Source organism: Suncus etruscus, chromosome 16 (assembly GCF_024139225.1).
Source record: "Suncus etruscus isolate mSunEtr1 chromosome 16, mSunEtr1.pri.cur, whole genome shotgun sequence".
In the NCBI taxonomy this organism is placed as follows: Eukaryota; Metazoa; Chordata; class Mammalia; order Eulipotyphla; family Soricidae; genus Suncus; species Suncus etruscus.
The window spans coordinates 86,014,164-86,026,235 of record NC_064863.1 but is presented as its reverse complement, the minus strand read 5'-3'; the positions used below and the strand labels follow the sequence as shown (position 1 = coordinate 86,026,235).

Sequence of the window (12,072 nt, the reverse complement as noted above, 5' to 3'; positions counted from 1 at the left end):
CGGCCGCCGTCCCACTCGGGCGGAAGCGCGTTCGTTCGGGCGGCGCCTGCGCAGAAGGCCTCCCGCGCCGCCCGCGCGGCTCTGCGCGTGCGCTGTCCGGGGGGCTCGTGGGCGGGCGGCGAGGCGGGCGCCGGGGCGCTTCGGTCGGGCGAGTCGAGTGCGGGCGGGCGGGCGGGCGGGCGGCCGCGCGTGTGGCGGGCCGAGCGGCGCCATGAGCGGCGGGGCGGAGCTGGTGGCGGCGCTGCGGCGCGTGGGCTACCCGCGCGCGGGCGCGCTGAGCGGCGCGGACCTGGACTGGCTGCTGGAGGGCGCGGAGGAGGCGCCGTTCGTGCGCTGGTTCTGCGGCGCGGCCGGGCCGCGGCTGGCGCTGGGCGAGGCGGAGCTGCGCGCCTTCGAGGCGCTGAGGGAGCGCGGCCGGCCCGTGCTGGGCGGCGCCGCCCTGCGCGAGGCCCTGGGCGCGCGGCCGCGGCCGGCCCGCGCGGACGACCGCCGCGACGACGGCGACGCCCTGGAGGCGCTGGAGCGCGAGGTGCGGGCGCTGCGCGCGGAGCGGGCGCTCAAGCTCGGGCGGCGCGACGCGCTGCGGCTGCTGACGGCGGGCGCCGGGCGCCGGGCGCGGAGGCTGCGCGACGAGGAGGACCGGGCCGCCCGGGCGCTCAGGCACAGTCAGGGCGTCGCGAGCGCCGCCCAGACGACGGTCCGGCTCGAGCTGGACGCGCTGGCCCGCGTGGTGGCGGACGTGACGGCGCTGCTCGGAAGCTCGGAAGCCCCGACGCCGCTGTGGCTCTCGCGCTGCCCCGTGGACACGTACCTGGGCCGCGAGGAGCGCAGCACGGCGGCGCTGGCGGCCTTCGCCAAAGCGCACCTGGCCCCGGGCGCACGCGAGGAAATCGAAAGAGCGAGTGGACAGTTTCAACGTCTAGACTTGCAGAGTCCACTTCATTGCAACAGCCCGGACGATCCCGAGGACGAGGACGAGCGGCTGGAGATGTCCAGGCTGCAGCTGGCGCACGTCGCGGCGCAGCATCAGTTGCTCTCCTGGCAGACGAGCCATCGGGGCCTCAGAGCCAGAATCACATGGCTGGCAGACAACCTGCACGGCCTCACCGACAAGGTGAACCTGACGGCTACACGTATGCTGTTGATGGGTAATGGGATCGACACTGATATGTCGGTATTGAAGTATTTGGGGCCGAGCCCGGAGAGCTAGCACAGCGGCGTTTGCCTTGCAAGCAGCCGATCCAGGACCCAAGGTGGTTGGTTCGAATCCCGGTGTCCCATAGGGTCCCCCATATGGTGCCTGCCAGGAGCTGTTTCTGAGCAGACAGCCAGGAGTGACCCCTGAGCACCCCCCCCAAAAAAAGATGTGCCAGAGTTTCATGTACACAGATAGATTGTTCTATTGTTGGAGAGCAGAAATGGCGATTAAAATTCCAGTCACATCTAGCTGGTTGTAAACAGTAATTTTACGGGCCTGAGCAATAGTACAGTCTGTAGGGCACTTGCCTTGCTGCAACTGTCCTTGGTTCAGTCCTTGACAGCCACCCCATGTGGTCTCTTGAGCTGCACCAGGAATGATCTCTGAACACTCTGAACAAAGCTACCTTCTCCCACAACCCCTCTTCCCCAGAATAAAGGATTTTTTTTTTTTTTTTGTACATTATTGTTTTGGGACCACACCAAGTGATTCTTAGCATTTACTCTTGCCTCTGCACTCAGAGGCAAGGAATTATACTGATGATGTGCGAGAGACCATATGAGATGCAGGGGATTGAACCTGGTTGGTCATGTGCAAGGCAAAAACGCCTTACTCTTTGTATAATTCCAGCCCTTACATTTTAGAATAATAAGAGAAGACCAGTTTTTCGGTAGAAGTTCTAAAATCGCTGTAAGTCTGAGAGATAGCTTTTAATATAATTTCAAGAACGTTTTATTTTGGTTGCCACTGCTGTGTGTGTATATACATACATATATCTATATATAAATAAAATTTAGGTTCATGCTTGCCTTAATTTCAACTCAATATGTACCTTTTCTCCCCTATGTTTTAATTTTTTATTTATTTATTTTTTTTTTTTTTTGATTTTTGGGCCACACCTGGTGGTGCTCAGGGGTTACTTCTGGCTCTGCACTCAGAAATCACTCCTGGCAGGCTCGGGGGACCATATGGGACACCGGGATTCGAACCAACCACCTTGGGTCCTGGATGAGCTGCTTGCAAGGCAAACGCCGCTGTGCTATCTCTCCGGGCCCGTATGTTGTAATTTTAACTTGTGCTAATATAAAATTCTTACTTTCTGAGCATGCTATCCGATCACTTAAAACGGGAAGTGAAAATTTTACAGTTTGCAGCTTAAAATTTGCAGTTTGATATGTTTTGATGTTTATGTCTTGATATGTCTTGTGCAGTTTGATATGTTTTTTTAAATTGTTTTCCTTGTAGGCTGTTGGCAAAGATCATTTGGATGCTAAAATTTCTAGTCTGAACAGTGAGGTTCTGAAACTTGAAGAAGAAATCACTCATATCAAAGACAAACGTTTACCTCCTCTTATAAGAGAGAATGTTCAGTTTTTGAATATCCCAATCGTCAAAGGAGATTTTGATCTGCAGATTGCTAAACAGGATCATTATACAACTAGACAAAACTTAGTTCTAAATCAGTTGATAAAGCAGAAGGCATCATTTGAGCTTCTACAGTTGTCTTATGAACTTGAATTGAGAAAGCATCAGGATATATATCATCAACTTGAAATTTTAGTTCAAGAATTTACTAAAAGTAATGTGATGCTCCACCAGCGATTAGAAATGCTAACAGACCCATCAGTATCTCAGCAGATGTCTCCAAGGAATACCATTGATACCAAGGATTATTCTACCCATAGGTATGTTTTTTTGTTTTGTTTTGTTTTGTTTTTGTTTTACCCCCCACCCCCCTGGGGGCGTAGGTATGTTTTAATCCTGTGGTTTTCTTTGGGGAGTTGGGCCACACCCAGCTGTACTTAGAGGTCACTCCTGGCTCTGCGCTCAGAAATCACTGGGGCAGGCTTGGGGGACCATATAGGATACCAGGATTGAACAAGGGTCTGTCCCAGGTTGGCCGTGTGCAAGTTAGATGCCTTATTGCTGTGGCCCCTATTGTAATACTTTGCCAGTTTTTTCTTTTTACTTAGATACTTGGGTTTGAGCGAAAATGTGGAAATTAAAAACATTCATTGCCATCTAATTTGGACCTTTTTATTCTCTTCCACAGTGGTGTTTAAGAGATGGCAATTTCTGAGCGTAGAGCCAGGAGTAACCCCTGAGCGCTGCCGGGTGTGACCCAAAAGGAGAGAGAGGAGGGAGAGAGAGGGAGGGAGGGACTTGGGGCATCAAACCAGTCCTATATACTTTAAGCTGTCTCTGGGACAGGAAGTTGTCTCTTTAAGCTGTCTCTGGGACAGGAAGTTGTTTTTTCCCCCACAGTGATGAAGTTGTTCATTACTGAATTTTAGTCAGATGATATTTTAACATGCATCTCTTCACCAATGTCCCCAGTTCACATTCCTACACCCCTGCCACTATGGAAAACACTTTCTCTTTTCCTTTTTCCTTTTTTTTTTTTGGTTTTTGGGCTACAACTTGTGACACTCAGGGGTTACTCCTGGCTATACATTCAGAAATCGCTCCTGGCTCAAGGGGCTTTTTGGGACCCCGGGGATCTAACCCAGGTTCGTCTTGGGTCAGCTGAGTGCAAGGCAAATGCCCTACCTCTGCGCTATCCGGCCCCCCCCAGGAGTGATTTCTGAGTGCAGTGCCTAGAGTAACTCCTGAGAATTAGTGGCTATGGCTCAAAAGTGAAAAACCAACTATCGGGGCCGGGCGGTGGCGCTGGAGGTAAGGTGCCTGCCTTGCCTGCGCTAGCCTAGGACGGACCGCGGTTCGATCCCCCGGCGTCCCATATGGTCCCCCAAGAAGCCAGGAGCAACTTCTGAGCGCATAGCCAGGAGTAACCCCTGAGCGTCACAGGGTGTGGCCCAAAAACCAAAAAAAAAAAAAAAAAAAAAAAAAAAAACAACTATCACTGTCATATTGGTCTCTATTCTGGCCTAATTGCACTCCCTATGGGTTCCCCTTACCCATCCCCTTGTGGCAAGCTTCCTTGGTGGACCAGTCCTGGCTCTTATTTCTGTTGTCTTTGGCTATTAGTAACCATACTGTGTTTGTGGTTTTTTTTTTTTTTAATATCCCACAAATAAGTGTAGTCATGCGATCTGACCCTCTCCCTCTGAAAATATGCATCAGCATGATACTCTCCATGTCTATTCGTATATAAGCAAATTTCATGATTTCGTTTTTCTTTTTTTTTTTTTTTTTTTTTTTTCTTTTTTTGGTTTTTGGGCCACACCCGGCGGTGCTCAGGGGTTACTCCTGGCTGTCTGCTCAGAAATAGCTCCTGGCAAGCACGGGGGACCATATGGGACACCGGGATTCGAACCAATTGCCTTTGGTCCTGGATCGGCTGCTTGCAAGGCAAATGCTGCTTGCAAGGCAAACGCCGCTGTGCTATCTCTCCGGGCCCTGATTTTATTTTTCTTAATGGCAGCATAGTATCCCAAACTATGTACCATAGTTTGTTTATTCACTCATCTATTCTTGGGCACTTCAGTTATTTCCAAAATTTTGTTAATGTGAAGAGTGCTGCAGATGCCTTTTCTGCATCGTGTTTTTGGGCCCCTAGGTCAGTGGTGGGCAACCTTTTTATTTCAACTGAGCCAAATCTCGCCAAAACCACGATTGAAATTTATTTTGAGAGCCACACAGGGCGCGCACTGACAGAAGCTAGGAGCAGAGTTCTGACTCCTGGTGCGGCAGCCCGGCACACACAAGAGCCACATTAAAAAGTGTAAAGAGCTGCATGTGGCTCCGGAGCCTTTGCTTGCCAACTACTGCCCTAGGTTATATTCCCAGTAGCAGTATTGTATGGGAGCTCAATTTCTACTTGTTTTGAGTAATGTTCACATGTATTTCTTTCCAAAAGGCTGGAGCTGTGGACAATGCCCAGGGACAGGAAACTAGTACAAATTGTGTGTCTGTTACTGCTAGGGATAGTAATGACTACAGTTAGAGTAGTAGAGAGTAGAAAAGACTTACCGTTTATACTTGAGTATAAACCGACCTCCCTAATTTTACCCTAAAAACTGGGAAATCCTAGTGACTCGAGTATAAGCCGACATGGAAAATGCAGCTGCCACTGGTAAATTTCAAAAATAAGATATATACTCAAACAATTACAGTAATTGAGGAATCAGTAGGTTAAATGTTTTTCTTTTTTTTCTTCTTTTTTTTTTTTTGGTTTTTGGGCCACACCCGGTGACTCTCAGGGGTTTCTCCTGGCTATGTGCTCAGAAGTTGCTCCTGGCTTGGGGGACCATATGGGACGCTGGGGGATCAAACCGCTGTTTGTCCAAGGCTAGTGCAGGCAAAGCAGGCACCTTACCTCTAGCGCCACCGCCCGGCCCCAAATGTTTTTCAATATTTATTGCTAAAGAAAAACTGTAAACTCGCAACAATAAAACTTTAAAACTTTAAATAAAGTGCAGAAAACCGTTGCTTGACAGGTAATCGAGCTACATCACAAAGGTTAAGATCCTTCAAAATTGGATTGTTCCTCCTCATCTGTATGTCCAAACAGAGCTTCAGCTGTATCTGATGGGAGGGTATCAGCATAGACATTGTCAACATCACTGAGTTCACAGATATCATCATCACTGCTGTCGGTCTCATACAAAGCGCAGAATATTGTGGGTTAAATAGTTCAGGGACATACAGTTCAGTTCAGCTGCCTTCCTTTTCAACTCAGCTGTGACTTGTGGACTGAGTTGAAGCACTGCCCCCTCCAACAGACGGCAGAAGAGAACTTGAGACTACGTGCATTTTATTCGGGTGCGTGTGAACCGAATCAGATAACCTACATGACCTGAGTATAAACCGAATTCGGGTTTTTCGGCACAAATTTTGTGCCGGAAAAAACTTGGCTTATACTCGAGTATATGCGGTGTATATATATTTTTGTTTTGTTTTGTTTTTTGTTTTTGGATCACACCCGGCACATGGGATGCCGGGATTCGAACCACTGTCCTTCTGCATGCGAGGCAAACGCCCTTCCTCCATGCTATCTCTCTGGCCCCCTATATACGGTATTTCTGTGTCTAGTCATGTGAATCAGTGAGACCGATTGTTTTCTCCCAGCCCTTTTCTGGATGGCTAAATGATTACTGTTTTTATTATGGAGATTCTGAAATTAGAGGACTAAGTTCAGACTTAAAAAATATGGATCCTATTTTTGTTTTTTTTCCCCTAGAACCAGAGTGAATTGAGTTAGTTCTTTTGTTCTATTAATGAAATGAAGGCAATAGATAGGACTGCCTTATTGGAGTTTCAAAAGGGTGGCATTGACATATTTTTTTTGTTGTTCACTTTTTGGGGACCACTGAATGGTGCCGAGGGCTATTTCCTGGTTCTCTGCTCAGGGATCACTTCCGGTGGGGCTCAGGGGACAATATGGGGTGCAAATGTTAAATGTGGCAGGTGAAATGAGCACACATTATTTAGAAAAATGATGCCAATAAATTTTTGCTCAATGCATAGTTGACTGAAACCTCAAATATGGGAAAATCGTAATATATACAAAGCACAGTAAAGTATGCTTTACAATATCCTGAATTGTATATTTGAAAACTACTAACGAGAATTTTTTTTCTGTAATTTGTTTTTTATAATTTAGGCTTTACCAACTTTTAGAAGGAGAGACTAAGAAAAAAGAATTATTTATAACGTATGGAAATCTTGAGAAAGCAGCTGAGAAGTTTAAAACAGATGTTTCTTTAATACAGAATCAGTTTGCAGTTTCTGCTCAAGAACATTCTTTATTTTTATCCAAAGTGAATAATGATGTAGACATGCTTTGCGATGCTCTCTATCACGGAGGAAATCAGCTTTTACTTAGTGATCAGGTGAGTGTCTGCCATAGTAATGAAAAATAACACTTATTGTAAAAGGAAAATGTTAACATAAGGGAACTATTTCCATAAATTTAATCTCCCTGGTTTTGTTCTCGCTTATGGTTTTCAGGTAGGATTTGTTGTTGTTGTTTTGCTTTTTGGGGGGTTACTCCTGGCTATGTGCTCAGAAATCACTCCTGACTTGGGGACCATATGGGATGCCGGGAGATTGAACCACAGTTTGTCCTAGGTTAGTGCATGCAAGACAAATGCCCTACTGCTTGCGCCACCGCTCTGGCCTGGTTTTCAGGTATTTTAAAGCAATGCATGGAATATTTCTTTTTACCTTTTAATACATTGAATTGCAAAATTACACATAATTTTCAGAAGTAAAATGTTCCAATACCAGTCTATTTCCCCAGTTTCCACTTCCATCATGACCCTTGACCAGGTTCCCTCCTGCACCCCAGCTTTCCTCTATGTCAGGCTTTTTATTTGGCAGAGGTCACACCTGGTCATACTCAGGTATTAGTCCTGGTAGTGCTGAACAGATCATATGGGATGCTGAGAATTAAACTCAGATCAGTAGCTGCAAGGCAGATACCCTACTTGCTGTACTATCACTCTGGTCCCTATAGCAGCAATTATTTTTAATTATTTATTTAAAGAAAGTGTATCACATTGTTGACATAACTGATCATAATACATTTGTTTCAGGATGACAGAAAGCAAAGTTATTAAGAAATAGAAAGAGGGGCCCGGAGAGATAGCACAGCGGCATTTGCCTTGCAAGCAGCCGATCCAGGACCAATCCCGATGTTCAAATCCCGGTGTCCCATATGGTCCCCCGTGCTGCCAGGAGCTATTTCTGAGCAGACAGCCAGGAGTAAACCCTGAGCACTGCCGGGTGTGGCCCAAAAACCAAAAAAAAAAGAAAAAAAGAAATAGAGAGGGGCCGGCGCGGTGGCACAAGGGATAAGGTGTCTGCCTTGCCTGCGTCCCATATGGTTCCCCAAGCCAGGAGTGATTTTTGAGCACATAGCTAGGAGTAACCCCTGAGCGTCACCAGGTGTGGCCCAAAAACAAAAAAAAAAAAAAAACAAAAAAAAGAGAGAGAATGAAAACAATGGAAAAAGAAGGGGAGAGAGTTTATTAGCAGTGGTATTTGTGAAAATTATTGGATCACCAATAAAGTCATTAATGCAATTGCCGAAGGTTTAGTATGCTCCCGTTTTTTTCCTCCAGAAATGGGAAATACACTTAAAAAATAAAATAAAAGGATGTGTGTGTGGGTGGGGGATCAACTGTGCCTAAGACCAACTCAAGGCTCCAGGCATGCTCAGTTGTCCAACCCCCTACCAGGGGTCCTCAAACTTTTTAAACAGGGGGCCAGTTCACTGTCCCTCAGACCATTGGAGGGTCTGACTATAGTAAAAACAAAACTTATAAACGAATTCTTATGCACACTGCATATATCTTATTTTGCAATGAAGAAACAAAACATATGGGGCCGGGCGGTGGCGCTAAAGGTAAGGTGCCTGCCTTGCCTGCGCTATCCTTGGACGGACCGCGGTTCGATCCCCCGGTGTCCCATATGGTCCCCCAAGCCAGGAGCAACTTCTGAGCGCATAGCCAGGAGTAACCCCTGAGCGTTACCGGGTGTGGCCCAAAAACCAAAAAAAAAAAAAAAAAAGAAACATACAAATACAATATGTGGCCCACGGGCCATAGTTTGAGGACCACTGTGGCCTATAGTCATTCTCGGTGGTCAGTTTTTCTGTCTAACAGTTGTTGCTGTCAGGTTTCTCTAGTCAGAGGTTCTGGTTTCTGTACAGGTCCTGTGTTGAAGACCGGGTGGTGTGTAGTGTCTTCTAGTTCCATCTCTCCATCAGTTAACATTGCAGAGAATTCTGCTCTAAAAGCAGACTTGCTGTTGCCTGGTTGTCAGTATGATATAAGAACTGTGTTTGGAGTAAGTGCTATGGCAGTAGTAGGGCCTTCCTTGGTAGAATTTATGTTTCTGGTGCTGGTGTGGGAAACTGTGTTTGTTTCCGTAGGTGGTATCCTTGGTTCAGGGGTGAATAGTCAATTTCGAATCAACTGGAGTCTAAGCCAAGTCATTATGTATGGCAATTTTTACCTTCTTTCAGCACTCTGCATTCTCCTAATACGGAGTTTTTTAAAAAAAATATTCAAGATTTTGGGCCAGACCTAGCGGTGTTTAGGGATCACTCTTGGCAATGCTTGGCGGACCATATCTGGTGCTGGGGATTAAACCCAGGTTGTCCACATGCAAGATAAACACCTTACCCACTGTACTGTTGTTCAGGCTCAGAAAGTATTAAAACATTTTAAACACAAGGATATGGAATGCTCAAGCCAATAATTAGAATAAAAATCACACCACCCTGAATTTTCTTCACTTATCTTACAAAATAGAAGATTGCTTTTCTTTTGGTTTAGATTTTGTGTCACACCCAGTGATGTTCAGGGATTGTATTCTTGTGGGACCATATGGGATGTCAGAGATTGAATTTGCAAGGCAAGCATTTTTTTCATTGTACTGTCTCTTTGGCTTGGAAACAAATATTTTCATTCTCAGATGGCAGAAAATAGAATGGTGGTTGCTGGGGCCTGGAGAGGTTGAAAAACAGATTCAAAGTCTTATTTATGTAGGTCCGGAAAGAGAGCATGGAGGTAAGGCATTTGCTTCTTATGCAGAAGGTCATTGGTTCGAATCCCAGCATCCCATATGGTCCCCTGAGCCTGCCAGGAGTGATTTCTGAGCATGGAGCCAGGAGAAACCCCTGAACTCTGCTGGGTGTGACCCAAAAACCAAAAAAAAAAAAAGAAGTTTCATTTACATTTATGCGAGATGAATAAATTCTAGAGATTTTTTGTATAACATTGTTTCTATCGTTAACAATACTTTATCATATACTTAAAAATCTGTTGAAAGAACATTTCTGTTGATGGTTAAGTGTAAACATCTGCATTTCATTTTTTGATCCTCCTTTTTGAGTTGTAAAAATTCACCCAGGCTTTATTAAGGACCTACCTAGATTTACATAAGTACCCTTAACTACATTAACCCTGCCCCTCAGGGGGAAAGAAAAAGCTGGGAGTGTCTACAATTAAGTATTCTTTCCATAGCAAAATCTAAGACAAAATTAGGGCAGGGAGATAGTACAGGAGGTAAGTTTTTGGCCTGGCATGTAACCAACCTGGAACCAATCATTGGCATATGTGTGTTCCCTGAGCGTGACCAGGCTTCTAAGTAGCACTGGGTGTGGCTCAAGCTGCCCCTTCATTCAGCATTGATAAGCATTTTTCATGGAGTCAGTAATAACTACTGACTGTTCTCAAACTAGAGATGTAATAATAATATTAAAAATATGAAAGGTTTTACCTTGTAACTATTAAAATGTTACTATCAGAATTAAAAAATAGGGCCCGAGAGATAGCACAACGGCATTTGCCTTGCAAGCAGCCGATCCAGGACCAAAGGTGGTTGGTTCCAATCCCGGTGTCCCATATGGTCCCCCATGCCTGCCAGGACCTATTTCTCAGCAGACAGCCAGGAGTAACCCCTGAGCACCGCCGGGTGTGACCCAAAAACAAAAACAAAACAAAACAAAACAAAAGAATTAAAAAATAATAAATACAATTAATTATGATTTTGTTTTGTTTTGTTTTTGTTTTTGGGCCACACCCGGCGGTGCCCAGGGGTTACGTTACTCCTGGCTGTCTGCTCAGAAATAGCTCCTGGCAGGCACGGGGGACCATACGGGACACCAGGATTGGAACCAACCACCTTTGGTCCTGGATCGGCTGCTTGCAAGGCAAACGCCACTGTGATATCTCTCCGGGCCCTTAATTATGATTTTTATTTTGGTAAAATTATTTTTCTCCCTGGCATTCCCCAGTGCCCTCTGATAACATTACTGTTTCCTCCAGCTCAGTTTGTTATGAAGTGCTATCCATATCAATTTAAACTGCATTTTTATTTATAATGAAGTTTAATAGTTGCTGTTATCTGTAGATTTATTTTCACAATTATTAGGTCTTTAGTAGTTGAAATTCAAGATAGGATTATTCGTCCCTTCACAAGTTTCTGTTTTGGTCCACTTTCTGGGCCACACCTGTTGGTGCTTGGGGCTTACTCCTGTCTCTGTACTCAGGAGTACCTCTGTTACAGCTATGTTCCCACCAAAAGTACTTTTTGAAGGGTTAGAGCTAATAGCACTCCAGGTAGCTCCTGGCAGGCAGGAGCACTCAGAAATTGCCCCTGGCTTGGGGGGACCATATGGGACGCCTGGGGATCGAACCGTGGTCCTGATCCTTGGCTAGCGCTTGCAAGGCAGACACCTTACCTCTCGCGCCACCTCGCCAGCCCCTTGTGAGAATAATTGTTAAATCATTTTATATTTATCCCATATGAATTACATTTAAAATTTATAACTAGTGTTGTAAGTATAGCTCTTGAATTAAAGGCACTTTTATTTTTCTTTTAGGAGTTACTGGAGCAGTTTCATCAAGTTGAATCTCAATCGAATAAATCAAATCGTCTTTTTACTGATATTCTTGCTGATATAAAGACAAAAAGGAAAATTTTGGCATCTAATAAGCTCCATCAAATGGAAAGAAATCTATATGTATATTTCTTAAAGGATGAAGACTATCTGAAAGATATTGTGGAGAAATTAGAAAACCAATCAAAGATTAAGGCTGTTGGTCTGGAAACCTGAAAATTACAAAAAAAGAGAACAAAAAAACTAAAAATAACTTACTGTATATGTGCTATACTTTAATGATTTATATATCAGGAGACTATAGTTTAATAAATATTAATTGAAAGTCAGTGGAATATTTTTTTTTCTTTTATTTGTGTTTTTTTTTTTTTTTTTGGTTTTAGGCCACACCCGGTGACACTCAGGCGTTACTCCTAGCTCCAGCCCTATAGCACAGTGGTAGGGCGTTTGCCTTGCACACGGCTGATCCAGGAATATTTTTCTTTCTTTCTTTCTTTCTTTCTTTCTTTCTTTCTTTCTTTCTTTCTTTCTTTCTTTCTTTCTTTCTTTCTTTCTTTCT

General features: G+C 45.1%; 1 protein-coding gene across 1 annotated transcript; it reads left to right on the top strand.

The window, feature by feature from the left end:
• The first annotated feature begins 211 nt into the window (after positions 1 to 211).
• HAUS3 (HAUS augmin like complex subunit 3) lies at positions 212 to 11,843 on the top strand. Its single transcript, XM_049789724.1, has 4 exons — positions 212 to 1,114; positions 2,444 to 2,883; positions 6,765 to 6,993; positions 11,496 to 11,843. The coding sequence occupies exons 1-4, from the start codon at positions 212 to 214 to the stop codon at positions 11,727 to 11,729; spliced, it is 1,806 nt and encodes a 601-aa protein (XP_049645681.1). The 3' UTR covers positions 11,730 to 11,843.
• Positions 11,844 to 12,072: the final 229 nt, after the last annotated feature.

Bases quoted from the DNA above. Each gene is read 5' to 3' on its own strand.
- HAUS3 (XM_049789724.1), top strand. From the start codon at position 212: ATGAGCGGCGGGGCGGAGCTGGTGGCGGCGCTGCGGCGCGTGGGCTAC. The intron at 2,884-6,764 runs GTATGTTTTTTT...TTTATAATTTAG, and splicing joins AAGGATTATTCTACCCATAG to GCTTTACCAACTTTTAGAAG. The intron at 6,994-11,495 runs GTGAGTGTCTGC...TTTTTCTTTTAG, and splicing joins AGCTTTTACTTAGTGATCAG to GAGTTACTGGAGCAGTTTCA.